This window comes from Rana temporaria, chromosome 3 (genome assembly GCF_905171775.1).
Source record: "Rana temporaria chromosome 3, aRanTem1.1, whole genome shotgun sequence".
Taxonomy (NCBI): Eukaryota; Metazoa; Chordata; class Amphibia; order Anura; family Ranidae; genus Rana; species Rana temporaria.
This window is the reverse complement of record NC_053491.1, coordinates 148,008,187-148,024,334: the sequence shown is the minus strand read 5'-3', so window position 1 is coordinate 148,024,334 and position 16,148 is coordinate 148,008,187. Positions and strand designations below refer to the sequence as shown.

At 42.9% G+C, this 16,148-nt stretch overlaps 1 protein-coding gene across 2 annotated transcripts in view; it reads left to right on the top strand.

Annotated features, from left to right (window-relative positions):
- CERK (ceramide kinase) overlaps nt 1-16,148 on the top strand; it is a 102,799-nt gene that overhangs the window by 74,791 nt on the left and 11,860 nt on the right. For both annotated transcript variants that reach the window (XM_040343644.1, XM_040343643.1), the window contains 2 exons: nt 4,977-5,129; nt 16,032-16,137. In XM_040343644.1, the coding sequence (XP_040199578.1) occupies nt 4,977-5,129; nt 16,032-16,137 (259 nt within the window). The remainder of the gene's footprint in view (nt 1-4,976; nt 5,130-16,031; nt 16,138-16,148) is intronic.

Below are 16,148 nucleotides of genomic sequence, written 5' to 3'. Positions count from 1 at the left end.
TTTTGTACTTTTTGCTATAATAAATATCCCCCCAAAAAATATTAAAAAAATGTTTTTTCCCTCAATTTAGGCCGATACGTATTCGTTTACCTATTTTTGGTAAAAAAAATCGCAATAAGCGTTTATCGATTAGTTTGCGCAAAATGTATAGCGTTTTCAAAATAGATGATAGTTTTATGGCATTTTTATTAATAATTATTTTTTCTACTACTAATGGTGGCTATCAGCGATTTTTTTTTTTTTCATGACTGCGACATTATGGTGGACACATCGGACAATTTTTACACATTTTTGGGACCATTGTCATTTTCACAGCGAAAAGTGGTATAAAAATGCACTGATTACTGTGAAAATGACAATGCAGTAAAGGAGTTAAGTGTGACCTCATGTGTGTTTCTAACTGTAGGGGGGTGGGGCTGGACGTGTGACGTCAGTGATCGTCGTTCCCTATATCAGGGAACAGACGATCACTGACATTGCCACAGTGAAGAACAGGGAAGGTGTGTTTACACACACCTCTCCCCATTCTTCAGCTCCTGTGACTGATCGCAGGACACCAGCGGCGATCGGGTCACGTGGGCGTGGTCACGGAGCTTCGGACCGGGTCGCGTGTGCAGCCCATGGCTGTACTCTTAAAGGGGATGGATGGAGATATATATATATATATATATATATATGTCCCTGTGCCCAGCCGTGCCATTCTGCCAACGTATTTAGTCATGCGGCGGTCCTTAAGTGGTTAATGGCATCCCAATCTTATTCTGTACGGTTCAATATTAAGTTGTCCCACCCTTTGCAGCTATAACAGCTTCAAATCTTCCGGGAAGGCTGTCCACAAGATTTCGGAGCGTATTTATGGGAATATTTGACCGTTCTTCCAATAAGGCATTTGTGAGTACAGGCACTGATGTGGACGAGAAGGCCTGGCTTGCAGTCTTTACTCTAATTCATCCCAAAGGTGTTCTGTCGGGTCAAGGTCAGGGCTCTGTGCAGTCCAATCAAGTTCCTCCACCCCAAACTTTCTCATCCATGTCTTTTTATGGACCTTTCTTTGTGCACTGGTCCAAATCATTTGGTGGAGGGGGAATTATTGTGTGGGTTTTTTTTCAGGGGTTGGGCTTGGCCCCTCCAGTGAAGGGAACTCTTAAGGTGTCCGCATACTAAGACATTTTGGACAATTTTATGATCCCAACTTTGTGGGAACAGTTTGGGGATGGCCCCTCCCTGGTCCAACATGACTGTGCACAAAGCAAGGTCCATAAATACACAGATGAGTGAGTTTGGGGTGGAGAAACTTCACTGGCCTGCACAGAGTCCTGTCCTCAACCCGATGAAACCCATTTGGGATGAATTAGAGCGGAGCCTGTGAGCCAGGCCTTCTCCTCCACATCAGTTCCTAACCTCAAAGACTAAGACTGGGATGCCATTTACGTTCAAGTGAGTGTAAAGAAAGGTGTCCCAATACTTTTGGCAATATATAGTATGTGTAATAAAATGAAATGACACACGGAAAAAGTATCGGACACGCTAACTGAAATGTATTTAATACTTTGTAGAAAATCCTTTGTTGGTAATGACAGCTTCAAAACGCCTCCTGTATGAAGAAACTAGTCGCATGCATTGCTCAGGTGTGATTTTTTATTTTTTTTGGCCCATTCTTCCACAGAGTCTTCAAATCCCCAGGCTTTCCCAGTCTGCGTGGAATTGGCAGACCAGTTGGTGCATGGACTTCAGTATCTGCTGTGGTGCTACGTCGCCTGATTTGGCTAAAATGCTGGTCTATTGAAGGCTCTGGCGGATTTGCCTTTCCAGGGAGAGAGGCTCTTTGGAGCTTTGCTGGATGACATTATTAAAAATGTTATTGAGGGTAAGGGTACGTTGCTCCCACAGTCCAGAAAAGGTAGGGAGCCACGCCATAGGCCAGGGCCTTCCTTTTCTGCTCCAAAGCATTTTTTTTCGTCCGCCCGGGTCGGCAGGTAAGTGTTTTCAGACCGACAAGGTTTCCGCTGAGGGACAGAAGCGTTCCTGGTTCCAGAAGCCAGACAAGGCTGGGAACACATGTACGACTGCATGAAGGTTTGCCCCCACCCAACTCTCAGGTTGGGGGTCGCCATCGGTGGACCTCCCTGCTTTCAGACTAGTGGGTCTGAAGTGGTTTCATAAGGATACAAGATAGTTTTTCTTGTCCACCAAACAGGTTTTTTCCCTCCAACCTTCATCTTCTTCTGGCTCGCCTGGAAGCCTTGTTTGGGACTGTGCAAGACCTGCTGTGCGCGGGTCGATAGTGCCGGTGCTGTCGCAGGAAGGTTTCAGGGCTTCTACTCCAATCTGTAGTCCCGAAGAAGGAAGGGGTCCGTCCGATCCTGGACCTCAAGGCCCTCAACAGCTTTGTGAAGGTGCAAAGGCTCAGGATGGAATCGGTTTTCTCTGTGGTCGCTGCACTCCATCCAGGGGATTTCCTGGCGTCCCTGGACATCAAGGACGCATACTTACATGTCCCCATAGGCATCGGAGGTTTCTCGGTTTGTGGTCAAGGACGAGCACTACCAATTTGTAGCTCTCCCTTTTGGCCTGGCATCGGCATCGTCTTGCAAGTCTCCCTACCTGATCCTCCACAAGGATAAGGCGGTGCTACGCCCGCAGCCTTCGTTTATTCCTAAGGTTGTTTCGGCGTTCCATCTAAATGAGGACATTGTGCTTTCATCCTTGTGTCCTCGCCCATTGCATCCCAAAGAGGCTGCTTTGCATTCCTTGAACGTGGTTCGGGCTCTGCGGGTGTATCTGTCGACTACGGCTCTGTTTCGGAGGTCGAATTCACTGTTTGTTTCGGTAACAAAGAAGGGCCTGGCGGTCGTGATCCAGGCTTATGCCTTAAAGGGGCGGGTGCCTCCCTTTCCTGTCACAGCACATTCGACCAGGGCAATTGGTGCCTCCTGGGCTTTCCGACCATCAAGCGTCCGTTTCCCAGTTGTGTAAGGCGGCGACCTGCTCGTCCGTTCACACTTTCACAAAATTTTACATGGTTGATGTGAGTGCATCTGCGGATGCTTCTTTCGGCCGCAAGGTTTTGCAGGCAGCTATTTAAGGTTGCAACTCCTCCGTTGAGGAGCTCTGGGTGTCTGGGTGGAGTTTTTGCTTGTTGTTCCCACTCCTAATTTTTTGGACACTGCTTAAGGATGTCCCTAATGTCAGGAATCAAAGTGCTGTGTCCGTCAATGAACGAAAGAGTAAATAGGATTTGTGTACTTCTCTGAAGTTTGACGGACAACACCAACCCCTCCTTTTTCTGTTTGTACTGCTTTTTGACGAACTGAGCTGCTGGATGCAGTGTGAGGGGTTATAGCCAGTAGGACCGCCCCATGTTCTGCCTAGTCCTCTCATGAAGGTGGCGATATAACTCTATGGTTAAGAATTAAAGTACTGTGTCCGTCAATGAACTTCAGAGAAAAGGATTTTACGGCAAGTACAAAAATCCAATTTTTTTTATCCATCATGATATTTGCACATTGGTTTATCAAGTGCAAAATTGTAATAAAAGGCAAGTAAAAAAATTTGGTTGCACAAACACCATATATTACCCAATTTTGTAATGAAATATAAAAGATGAGGTTGCACTTGGTAAACAGATACCCAGCATGTTACGCTTTAAATTTGAACATAATGCTCTATATTTACCATAGGCGGCACTTTGAAGCGGTAGTAAACCACTGAAACCCCCCCCTGCAAGACAATAGCTAGCACATATACTATACACATTATGAAATACTTGCCTTAGAACGAGGCCCCTGCAGTTTGCCTGGTCACTGCTGAGGGAGCTGACCTTTTCCCTCTGTTTCTGCAGGTTTAGACGATATTCATTTTACCTACAGGTACCTATAGGCTTACCTGTTGGTAAAAATTACCAAGCCGGGTATACAACCGCTTTAAAAGCCCAACAGATCATTCATTTAGAGATAACCATTAATATTGGCCCTAGAAATATTTTGGGATTGTGGGATATCTTGTTTTTCCACAGGCAGTATCAGTTCTTGGACTACAGACAGAGATCATGCATTACCTTGTGCACTGCCATGCTGCATGCCGCATGATTGAATATAAACAGAAATTTCTGACACTGGAATGTGAAGATTTCCTTTACTGTAGGCTGTACGTACAGGCTAACAAATGACACCATGAAGCTACATGATCAGTGTACTGTACATCTTAAGCAGGTGAAAAACACAAGGTGCAGGTAGGAAGGTACATAATGCCTTTGGCCTCATGCAAACTGAAGCTCAAAAAATCTGCTTCAGGCGTTTGAGCTTTTTATTTCTCTGCCTGTAAACTACCCTCCATGTTAGCCTATGTGGCCAAGCATACTATAAGCGTTTTCAGAAGGTTAGTGACTGGTGTTTTTATAGGCAACAATTGGGCTTTTTACTGCGTTTTTGCTACTGCTAAACTACTGTAGGGGTAAAAAGCATCAATGGCATATGAGTCTTATGCCTGTAAATGAACCCTTACACTTTTTTTAATCCAATTCTGCAATGGGGACACTAATTCTGGTGACACTGTCAACCAGGAATTCCCTCACTTTTGGAGTGAATTTCCATTCTTTCTGTTTTGGAAGTGGGGCAGGAAATTAAAGGAATGCTCCCCAATGAGATATAGCTGGCAAAACTCCCAAGTGTTTCATTGAATTAGAACTAAATGCAGTTATTTTAAATTGTACATAGAGTAAGGGCTTAACCCGTTTATGTGCCTATAAGAACATTTTAAATATCTTGTTAATGTTTACAATGTGTTCCTTATTATTGTGTACTACCTGTTTAAAATGCTAAAATTTGCAAAGTTAATTTTTTTTTTTTTGTGTGAAATGTTGGATCTGATTGAACAAGCCGCCACAGCAATAGAGCTGCCATACGAAGTGAATGTAAACGCTGTCATCTTTTTTTTCTGCTTTTAGAAATCCAGTGTTTTATTTGTTTTCCACATAGGTGATTCTCAGCCCCTTGATGTTAGTTCAGTTCACGACAGAAAAACATTCTTGAAATACACAGTTTCATTGTTGGGTTATGGTTTCTATGGAGATGTCGTGAAATGCAGTGAAAAGAATAGGTGGCTGGGCCCTGCCAGATATGACTTTTCAGGTAAAGTAACACAGGACATTGCAATTTACTATTCTCTAAATTGTTTGTGAGTAGCCATAACACACTGGCATAAAAAAGTAATCAGCCTGGTATAACAGTTTCCACTCTCGGCATGTTTTTTTTGGCTAGTGTCTAGAGGATGGACATCTTTTCCCTGTTGACGAAAGTTTAACCATTTTTATTAGCCCCTAGTTCTTGTTTTCATATGTTTTTTTTTTCTTCAGTCAAGAGAGGAGTTATGGGCACCTAATCGGTGCAGGCATATCTGCCAATCAGCATTCTAAAACTTTGGGTGATTTAATTGTCCTTACAATGCTGGACATCCCAACTGAAGAGTCATTCAGTCAGACAACATCAGGGTAGTTGCATACATCAACCACTGGGGGAAAAAAAAAGTCTAGCTGCTGTAAGAAACATAGAAAGGATTTGGACCTGATCAGAACTTCATGTTTCGTTCAACCTCATCCACTGTTTACATGCTAGTGAATTGGACAGGTGGACTTTCTCATTGCACAACGCCTGGATCAGGGGGGAATGGACCTCATGCCTGGATGTGTTATCTTAACCTGTATCGGAGCTGGGTGGTACCAATTGGGAACCCTAGTGGTACCAATTGGGACCCTAGTGGTTTCCAGATTCAGTAACAAACCAAGCAGATTTGTTTACAGGTACAGCATTTTCTGGCAAAAAAACTACTCCTCCGGATCAAGATGGAGGGTGTCCTGATGATTCTTGCAGACCAAGGCAGATTCCACTTTACGATCGCTAAAGGTGGGAATTCTGTGGACCCTGATGTAAAGGGGAATGCTGTGGTCTCTAGCCCCCCTTGCATCATGGTCTGCCATGTTGCCCTTTACATCAGTGTTCCGAGATACTTCAGGGTCTGCCGCATTGCCCTTTGCATCAGTGTTTCCCTTTGCATCAGTGTTTCCCTTTGCATCAGGATCCGCAGAGTTCCCCCTTGCCCTGTAAGTTTTGGGGTTACTGATTAGGGATGAGCTTCGAGTTAGAGTCAAACTCATGTTCGACTCGAACATTGCCTGTTCTGCGAACAACGAACAATTAGGGGTGTTCGCGGAAAATTCGAAAAGCCGCGGAACACCCTGTTAAAGTCTATGGAAGAAATCTAAAGTGATAATTTCAAAGGCTAATATGCAAGTTATTGTCCTAAAAAGTGTTTGGGGACCTGGGTCCTGCCCCAGGGGACATGTATCAATGCAAAAAAAGTTTTAAAAACTGACGTTTTTTCGGGAGCAGTGAATTTTAATAATGCTTAGAGTGAAACAATAAAAGTGAAATATTCCTTAAAATTTCGTACCTGGGGGGGTGTAAAATAAAAATAAGCATGTGAAGAAGCGCATGTTTCCCGTACTTGGAACTGTCCCTGCACAAAATTTCTGAAAGAGAAAAAAAGTAATTTAAAACCGGACTCGCGGCTATAATGAATTGTCGGCTCCTGGCAATTCAGAGAGAATTCATTCATAGAAAAAGAAAAAAAAGCGTGGGGGTCCCCCCAAATTCAATTACCAGGCGCTTCAGGTCTGGTATGGATATTAAGGGGAACCCCGCCGTCAATTAAAAAAAAAATTACGTGCGGTTCCCCCCAAAATATCCATTCCAGACCCTTCAGGTCTGTTGTGGATTTTAAGGGGAACTCCACCCCAATTTTTTTTTTTAAATGGCGTGGAGTTCCCCCAAAAATTCACACCAGACCCCTTATCCGAGCACGTTAACCTAGCCGGCCGCAGAAAAGAGGGGGGGACAGAGTGCAGCCCCCACCTCTCCTGAACCGTACCAGGCCACATGCCCTCAACATGGGGAGGATGTCCCCATGTTGATGGGGACAGGGGCCTCATCCCCACAACCCTGGCCGGCGGTTGTGGGGGTCTGCGGGCCGGGGGCTTATCAGAATCTGGAAGACCCCTTTTAACAAAGGGGACCCCCAGATCCTGCCCCCCCCTATGTGAATTGGTAATGGGGTACACTGTACCCCTACCATTTCATGAAGGAAGTGTAAATAGTTGTAAAAAACACACACACACACACCCTGTAGAAAAAAGTCCTTTATTAATAAAATAAAATAAAAAATCCAGCGGTGACAATTCACTCGGTCCCGGCTCCCTGCTCCAACGTTGTCGGTATCCAGCGACGGGTGATCTCCTCTCCTTTTTATTTTTTATACACAGCAGTTGCCGTTCCCGGACATATATTAACAGATAAAAATGGGTTGATTTTTACAAACTGTCCATAAAACAAGCCTGTCAGATTTTTTTTTTTTACATATGATTACCTCATCCACGGTTTACATGCCCACAGTCAGCCCCAAGTGGCCATGTCTTTTTTTCCGTGTGTGGGCTTTTTAGTGTTGATGCTGTTGGCCATCCCAGTCGTGTGTCCCTCAATGAATGTAAAGGAATACTTGATTTGTGCTTAAAAAAGGATTACTAAAATCTTTTTATTGGAGTTCATTGAGGCATACAGGCCCTGCTCCAGGTACTGCTCTTTTTTACAAAATTGAAGCACGCTGGGAGTGAGAGGGATTATATCAAGCTGGTTGACCCCCCTCCCCTGTGTTTAAAACCTTTTGTAGACGACTGTATAGTCTTTGAATCTTGTGTCCCTCAATGAACTCCAAGGATTTTTTGCCAAGTACCAAAAATCTTTTATTTATTTTTTTAAGCTGTTGTAACAGTTACGTAGGGACATGTTCACATCCAAATGTAGCATATTATTATTATTATTATTATTATTATTATTATTATTATTATTATTATTTTTTTATTCTCCGGTCTCCGTGAAGCATCTGTCATCTTTGGTGATAACATTTTAATCATAAATCATTGGAAATAATTCAGAACTATATTTGTTTATCATTTATCAAATCTTCCTGTTTGTAAGATGTAATGTTTTTGAAAGTCATGTCCCAGTAGGAAAATTAAAAACAGATTTACAAGAAAGCCATGTAAGCTGTGGATGGCAATTAAAAATTTAAATGTAATTTGTGAGTTTAAGATTTCTTTTGCTGTGCAACAGCGATCCATCATTTTACTGTACTAAAGCTCTCTGATGCACCAACGTTTGTAAATGCAATTATGGAAATTCTGTTTGTTTTTTTTTCTCCAAATTTTTATGAATTTTTACTTGTAGCTACTATAAATCACATGAATTTTCTCAGTTATATTTTAATCAAAACTCAAAAATGAGATGAAACAAAATTGCAGCTTACACTCACGAATGCTATTTTTGTACATGTAATTACTGCATTTCTTCCCTCCTTTGAAATTAAGATTTCATCCACAACCAGCACAGTGTGTTATGCAGTTGAACTTGGCTGTTTCTAAAATCCAGAGCATGATTACAAGCGATTGTGTTTTGCAGTTTTGCTAGTAATCGTGCTTGAAGGCCAAGTTGGCTCTGTGAGTTGAAGTATTCACAGGTTTTATGTAGTTGGTGCTCTTGTTCTTTATATTAAAAAAGAACTCCGGAAAACTGCTGGCATACAAGTTAAGTGCAACAAGGTGTATGCCACTTCTGGAGGGTGTTTTTTTTTTTTTCTACAAGAAACTGTTTCACTGAACGCGCATAGTGTTATAATTCCAAAGTTACGACATCCCAGCTACCGATGTCCTACTTGCCAGCCCTAGTGTTTGCAGCTGCACTGTCTGCCTCCTTGCCCAATCCAAAGCTTTCTGTGACTGGGCAGGGGAGAGGAATGGGTGCACAGCAGCTGTGTAGTAGAGCCGTATAGTGTGTGTGTGTGTGTGTGTGTGTGTGTGTATATGTATGTGTGTATGTGTATATATATATATATATATATATATATATATATATATATATATATATATATATATATATATATATATTGTGTGTATGTATGTATGTGTATGTATGTATGTATGTATGTATGTATGTGTATATATATATGTGTGTGTGTGTGTGTATATATATATATATTATAGTAAAAGTCTACACATCCCTGTTAAAATGTCAGGTTTCTGTGATATAAAAAATTAGACAAGATGAATCATTTCAGAACTTTTTCCACCTTATATTGTGACCTATAAACTGTACAACTCAGTTGAACAACAAACTGAAATATTTTAGATGAAGGGGAGTAAAATTAAAAAACTAAAATAACATGGTTACATAAGTGTGTACACACTTTCTTGAAGCACCTTTTTATTCTAGAGTGTAAAAGGGTAGGAATAGTGGCGCTGCCTAAGTGTATTGCTACACCTGAAGGTCCCGATGCGGGTCTACCTAGACCAAATGTGGTGAATATGTGCTCCACTTAGTGCAGTATGGGCTGAACTGACTAAGGTCTATGTTGGTAGGGGTCCCACAGAGTCAGAGGACTAAGGGAGCATGAGCTCAATGGCCAACAGCTACACTTAGAGTGCTAGGGACAGGGTGTAACTGAGTGTAAACCCAACAACTGTGCACTAGAAGTGTGCTGCTGATCAATGGGGTGTCTGAGCTAGTATACCTCTATGTTATAAACACTAACACAGTATGCAGACACCAGTAAATAAACATACACAGATTGCGATAAGTGCTAGTGAACAAAAGCAAATAATGTGAACCCTATGATGGTCCAGCAAACATTGTATGTGCAAATGAACACTGTAAATGACTAAAAAAGCCACAATCAAGCAGTAGCCAAAAACAATTGCATAGATAACACATGCATAAATGTTGTATAATCAGCCAACAGCACCAGTCCACCCTGTGATCTGCACAGGACGATGCTGTATGGAAATGGATGCGGCTAGCTGGCAGCCTATGAGAGCCAATAATGTACAGTGTCTATGAATTTCCGAGAGGAGATAATATAAAAATGTGGAGGTCTTGATGGAATAATTGGAGTCCAGTAAAGGGATCTGGATGGTGGAAAAGGGGTGTTCCTATAACACACTCCGACGTGCTCCCGGTGCTCCCCTCCAGGTTCCCCACTCACCAGACAGAGGTCCCCTCTTGGGGTAACAGGCACGTATTGTCGGTTCTTTTAGACGTTCCTCTGCTCCAATTTTTTTCTCCTTCCTTCCGATGGATTTCAGGCTTCCAGTATCTCCACTCCTTGGCTGTCTCGATTCCTCAAAGGGGACAAAACCAGGGGCTCCAATGGTATAATAAAGTATGGCCAAAGAGTGTTGTCAAAAAATTCAAAAATATTTATTTAAAATAAACAATATGGCATAGCCTGCAGTGAGACTGGCTGCTGCAGCAGATGTACTTGAACCAAAGTCCACATGTAACTCCGATGCCAGAGTGTGCAGGGAAAACACTAAAAGTATGTGTGTATGTATATATATATATATATATATATATATATATATATATATATATATATATATATATATATATATATATATATATATATATATATATATATATATGCAGGTAAAAAACAAAATAAAAATATATTCAGTTCAGCCCATACTGCACTAAGTGGAGCACATATTCACCACATTTGGTCTAGGTAGACCCGCATCGGGACCTTCAGGTGTAGCAATACTTAGGCAGCGCCACTATTCCTACCCTTTTACACTCTATATTCATTCTGCCCTCTAGGGGACAGTCTTTTAGGAAGGCAGCAGCCTCTTAACCTTAGATATCCCAGCGCAGGTTTCTTTACACACCTTTTTATTCTATCAGCATGGCATAGCATGACTTGGCAATATTTGCCCACTCTTCTTTGCAAAAACACTCCAAATCTATCATATTGCAAGGGGTTCCCCTGGGCACAGCCCTCTTCACATCACCCCACACATCGGATTCAGGTATAGGCTCTGGCTGGGCCATTCCAAAACGTTAATCTTTTTCTGGTGAAGCCATTCCTTTGTTGATTTAGATGTATGCTTTGGGTCGTTGTCATGCTGAAAGATGAAGTTCCTCTTTATGTTCAGCTTTCTATCGTGCCAATATTGACTGGTATTTGGAACGGTTCATAATTCCCTCTACCTTAAGACCCCTGTTCCAGCTGAAGAAAAACAGCCCCAAAGCATGATGCTGCCACCACAATGCTTCGTGGTGGGTATGGTGTTCTTTTAGTGATGTGCAGTGTTGTTTGTGCCAAACATCTTTTGGAATTATGGGCAAAAGTTCAACCTTGGTTTCATCAGACCATAATCGATTTGTCCACCTGCTTTTGGGAGACTTCAGATGTGTTTTTGCAAAATGTTGCTGGGCTTGGATGTTTTTCCACATAAGAAAAGGCTTTCATCTCACCACTCTACCCCATAGCCCAGACATATGAAGAATATGGGAGATTGTTGTCGCATGTGCCACACAGCCAGTACTTGCCAGATATTACTGCAGCTCCTTTAATGTTGCTGTAGGCCTCTTGGCAGCCTCCCTGACCAGTTTTCTTGTCTTTTCATAAATTTTGGAAGGAAGTCCAGTTCTTGGTAATTTCACGGTTGTGCCATATTTTCTCCACTTGATGACTGTATTCACTGTGTTCCATGGTATATCTAATGCCTTGGAAATTCTTTTATACCCTTCTTCTGACTGATACCTTTTAACAATGATCTCAAAGCATCCCTCTGATGCTTTGGAAGCTCTCTGTGAACCATGGCTTTTGCGACTAAGAAAATATCAGGAAAGACCTACTAGAACAGACCTCCACGGCTCAGCGCTCCAACGAGTGTGGAGAAGCAGAGAGGAAAGCCGCTGACTGTCATTCCATATCTTGGTGCACAGTAGTGAGTGCAGGACACAGGCCACCCTCCCCTCTGTTCTGTGTTAAGCCAACCATAAATGGTTTATATCTTGTTTGGTTCAGCAGGGATTGGCCAAGCTTCAGCCCATCCATGGGCAGGCTGGTTGAACCCAAGTTGATCCATCAAACAACTTGGGTACAACCAGCATGTCAGATTTTTACATTTAATTGTCAGCAGCTATGTCCGCCAGCAGGGACGGCTCCCTGCACTGATTGTGTTGACAAGGGAATTGAGCGTGAAAATTACCTGCTTTACGTTGCATTGCTTGCTAGAAGACTGAGACAAGAGAGGTTTTAGGGGGATGTCCAAGGTGTGTGCCCTGAAAAGATTGTGTATACCTGCCTGAAGGTACTAGTCTATAATCCAGGGTCCATGAATATGAACAAACAAAAAAAAATCCCAGCACACTTACCAGCCAGCCTGCAAAACTACAAAATGTACCCTGTTTAACTGTTTACATTAAAAACAGAGGGTTTTGTTTGCACACATTTTCAAATGTGCATAAGCCGCCGTGCCCATGACAAGATGCCTCTGTATAAACTAGAGGTGCACCGAAATGGAAATTTCAGAAACGAAACCGAAAAAAAAAAAAAATGTCAGGCCGAAACTGAAAATGACCCATACCAAAAATGACAGTATATATTTTAAATACATTATTTTTTTATATTTTAAATAAAATGTATACTATATATTATATAAAACATTGCTAATAGTATTAGCAAAATTTCCATGCGGTGCACCTCTAGCAGATTTGATGCAGGAGATGGTCAGACTGCAGACATAGTACAGCAGATGGTCAGAGACTGCAGACGTGGTACAGGAGATGAATGCAGCTTCACCAGTGTCCATCAAATGCAGCTTCACCAGTGTCCATCAAATGCAGCTTCACCAGTGCCTGTCAGATGCAGCAGCCTGCCGGTGCCTGTCATGCAGCCTCACCAGTGCCTCTGCCCATATGTAGCAGCCCGCCAGTGCCCATGTCATGCAGCCTCACCAGTGCCTGTGCCCATGACGTGCAGCCTCCTGCCAGTGCCCATGACATGCAGCCTGCCAGTGCCCATGAGGTACAGCCTATCGGTGCCCATGAGGTACAGCCTACCAGTGCCTGGTAATGCATGTCACACTGTGTGTCAAAGCTGGATCTGAATCGCCGTGCAGCTGCTGTAACGATGTCTCTGATCCAGCATCGCTGGCCGCCTCTCTCCGCCGGACACAGCCCGGCGAATGATGCGGCTGAAGCTGTGACATTTCTTTTATTGGTGAGGCAGGGTCACCCGTCACGTGACCCCCCCCCCCCCCCTGACGCACCCTCTGCTACATCGCTGGTGAAGCCTGGCTTCCCCCTTGCGTCAGAGGGGGTGGGGTCACATGACAGGTGGCCCCGCCTCACCAATAAAAGAAATGTCACAGCTTCAGCCGCGTCATTCGCCCGGCTGTGTCCGGCGGAGAGAGGTGGCCGGCGATGCTGGATCAGAGACATCGTTACAGCTGCTGCACGGCGATTCAGATCCAGCTTTGACACAGTGTGGCATGCATTACCAGGCACTAGGGACGCTGTGTACTGTATGTACACAGGAGTGAGGAGGAGGAGGAGAGACTCTGAGGGGCGCGCCGGGATAATACACGTGCGGCACCCAGCGGGATGACCCTGCCCCTTTTTCGGCACCATTATCGGCAACCTATCTGTTTCGACAAAGTGCGGAAAACACAATTTCCGGCCGATATGTTTCGGCGGCCGAAATTTCGGTGCATCCCTAGTATAAACTGCAGTCCAAACTCTAACATTTCCAGAGTGCAGGCTAACTGGTAAGTGTGCTATGTTGTGCTATAAAGCCTTTCGAAATTCTTTTTTTTTTTTCTTTTTTTTTTTACCATGAGATCTATTAAGATTTATCATCAAGTGAAGGACCACTCCCTGAAAATAATATAATTCTAGTTTACCAGGATAAACAAAGAGGTCGCAATGAAATGCACAACTTTGGTATTGCATGCCAAACTGGGTTCAGGCATTAAGTGTTTTTTTTTTTTAATTATCCATTGTGAAGGAGTTAAAATTCAACCAAGCTCTTATAACCTTTGAATCCCTTACATTGTTTATAGATTTTCCAGGAAGTAATTTATAACATTCCAAGTGCAATGTACACATATGGAAAAAGCTACAGAATCTCCTTAAAGAGAGACTGCAGTTTGCTCATGTAATTTGTAATGAAAACATCTTTGCCTTTCTGAAGCTTCCCTCCAACTACTTTGCATATTATTTTATATATGCTGTGATTCTGTACTTGCCAAATATGCTGTAGAAATCTCCCTCCACTAAGTCTGGCTGCATCTATTTTAACTGTGGGCAGCTGAAGCTGCTGCCTGGTCACTTCCTGGACTTAGACATGGGGACACACCTCCAGCTCTGCAGCTTTCATTGGCCTTCTTATGACTTATCCCCCATCCTTTCCTGGCAAACTCTCACAAGAGTTGGAGAGCTGTGTGTGATGTCATAAGCCTAGGCTTTTTACCAAATGAGAAAGTGAAAGTGGGCTGTAAAAGGTATTTACTGACAGAAAAACCATATTTTACTATCCAAAGTTAAAACAACAAGGGCAGAAGATTTAATAGATGGAAAGATGAAAAATTGCTTTAGGTCCACTTTAAGGGGGTTGTAAAGGTTTGTTTATTTTCTAAATAGGTTCCTTTAAGCTAGTGCATTGTGGGTTTACTTGCCTTTTCCTTCGATTTCCCTTCTAAATGTTTTTTTTCTTTTGTCTGAATTTCTCACTTCCTGTTTCTTCTCGGTAAGCTTGCCCCCATCATCCTAGTCGTTCTGGCTGGGGGTTAGTCAGCAAGCACAGCTTACTGAGGAGGAACAGGAAGTGAAAACAAAATTTGAAGGGAAATCGAAGGAAAAGGTAAGTGAACCAACAATGCACTAGCTTAACCACTTCCCGACCTCCTCATGTACATATACGTCAGCAGAATGGCACGGACAGGCACATCCACGTACCTGTACGTCCTCTGCTAGACGTGGGTGGGGGGTCCGATCGGGACCCCCCCCCGGTACATGCGGAGGTCGGGTCCGCTCGGGGAGCGATCCGGGACGACGGCTCGGCTATGTGTTTTTAGCCGCGCTGTCGCGATCGCTCCCCGGAGCTGAAGAACGGGGAGAGCCGTGTGTAAACACGGCTTCCCCGTGCTTCACTGTGTCGGCGCATCGATCGCGTCATTCCCTTTATAGGGAAGACACGATCGATGACGTCATTCCTACAGCCACACCCCCCCTACACTAGTAAACACACACAAAGTAAACCCTAACTCCTACAGCGCCCCCTGTGGTTAACTCCCAAACTGCAACTGTCATTTTCACAATAAACAATGCAATTTAAATGCATTTTTTGCTGTGAAAATGGCAATTGTCCCAAAAATGTGTCAAAATTGTCCGAAGTGTCCGCCATAATGTTGCAGTCACGAAAAAAATCGCTGATCGCCGCCATTAGTAGTAAAAAAAATAAAAAAAATAAAAATGCAAAAAAAAACTATCCCCTATTTTGTAAACGCTATAAATTTTGCGCAAACCAACCGATAAACGATTATTGCGATTTTTTTTACCAAAAATAGGTAGAAGAATACGTATCGGCCTAAACTGAGGGAAAAAAATGTTTTATATATGTTTTTGGGGGATATTTATTACAGCAAAAAGTAAAAAATATTGAATTTTTTTCAAAATTGTCGCTCTATTTTTGTTTATAGCGCAAAAAATAAAAACCACAGAGGTGATCAAATACCACCAAAAGAAAGCTCTATTTGTGGGGAAAAAAGGACGCCAATTTTGTTTGGGAGCCACGTCGCACGACCGCGCAATTGTCTGTTAAAGCGACGCAGTCCCGAACTGTAAAAACCCCATGGGTCTTTAGGCAGCAATATGGTCCGGGGCTTAAGTGGTTAAAGGAACCTATTTAGAAAATAAAAAACAAACCTTTACAACCCCTTTAAGGTAAAAAGCCAAGTAATGTATAAGATGTGTACCTTGCCAACTAAATTTAAGAGAACCAATACTGGGACACATAACAGCATTACTTAACACAGTTATCAACTTTTATTGCTTCTCCTCTTTGTTATTGCTACATAGATGCATTCGTTGAGATGATGCAACCTGCATGGTAAGGGCTAAAACTGAGACTGTATATTTTAGGTTTCAAGACTTTTCTGTCTCATCGATACTATGAAGGGACAGTGTCTTTCCAGCCAGCAAAGTGGGCAGTTGGATCCCCAAAGGATAAAGTCTGTTGCACATCTGGGTAAGTTGCTT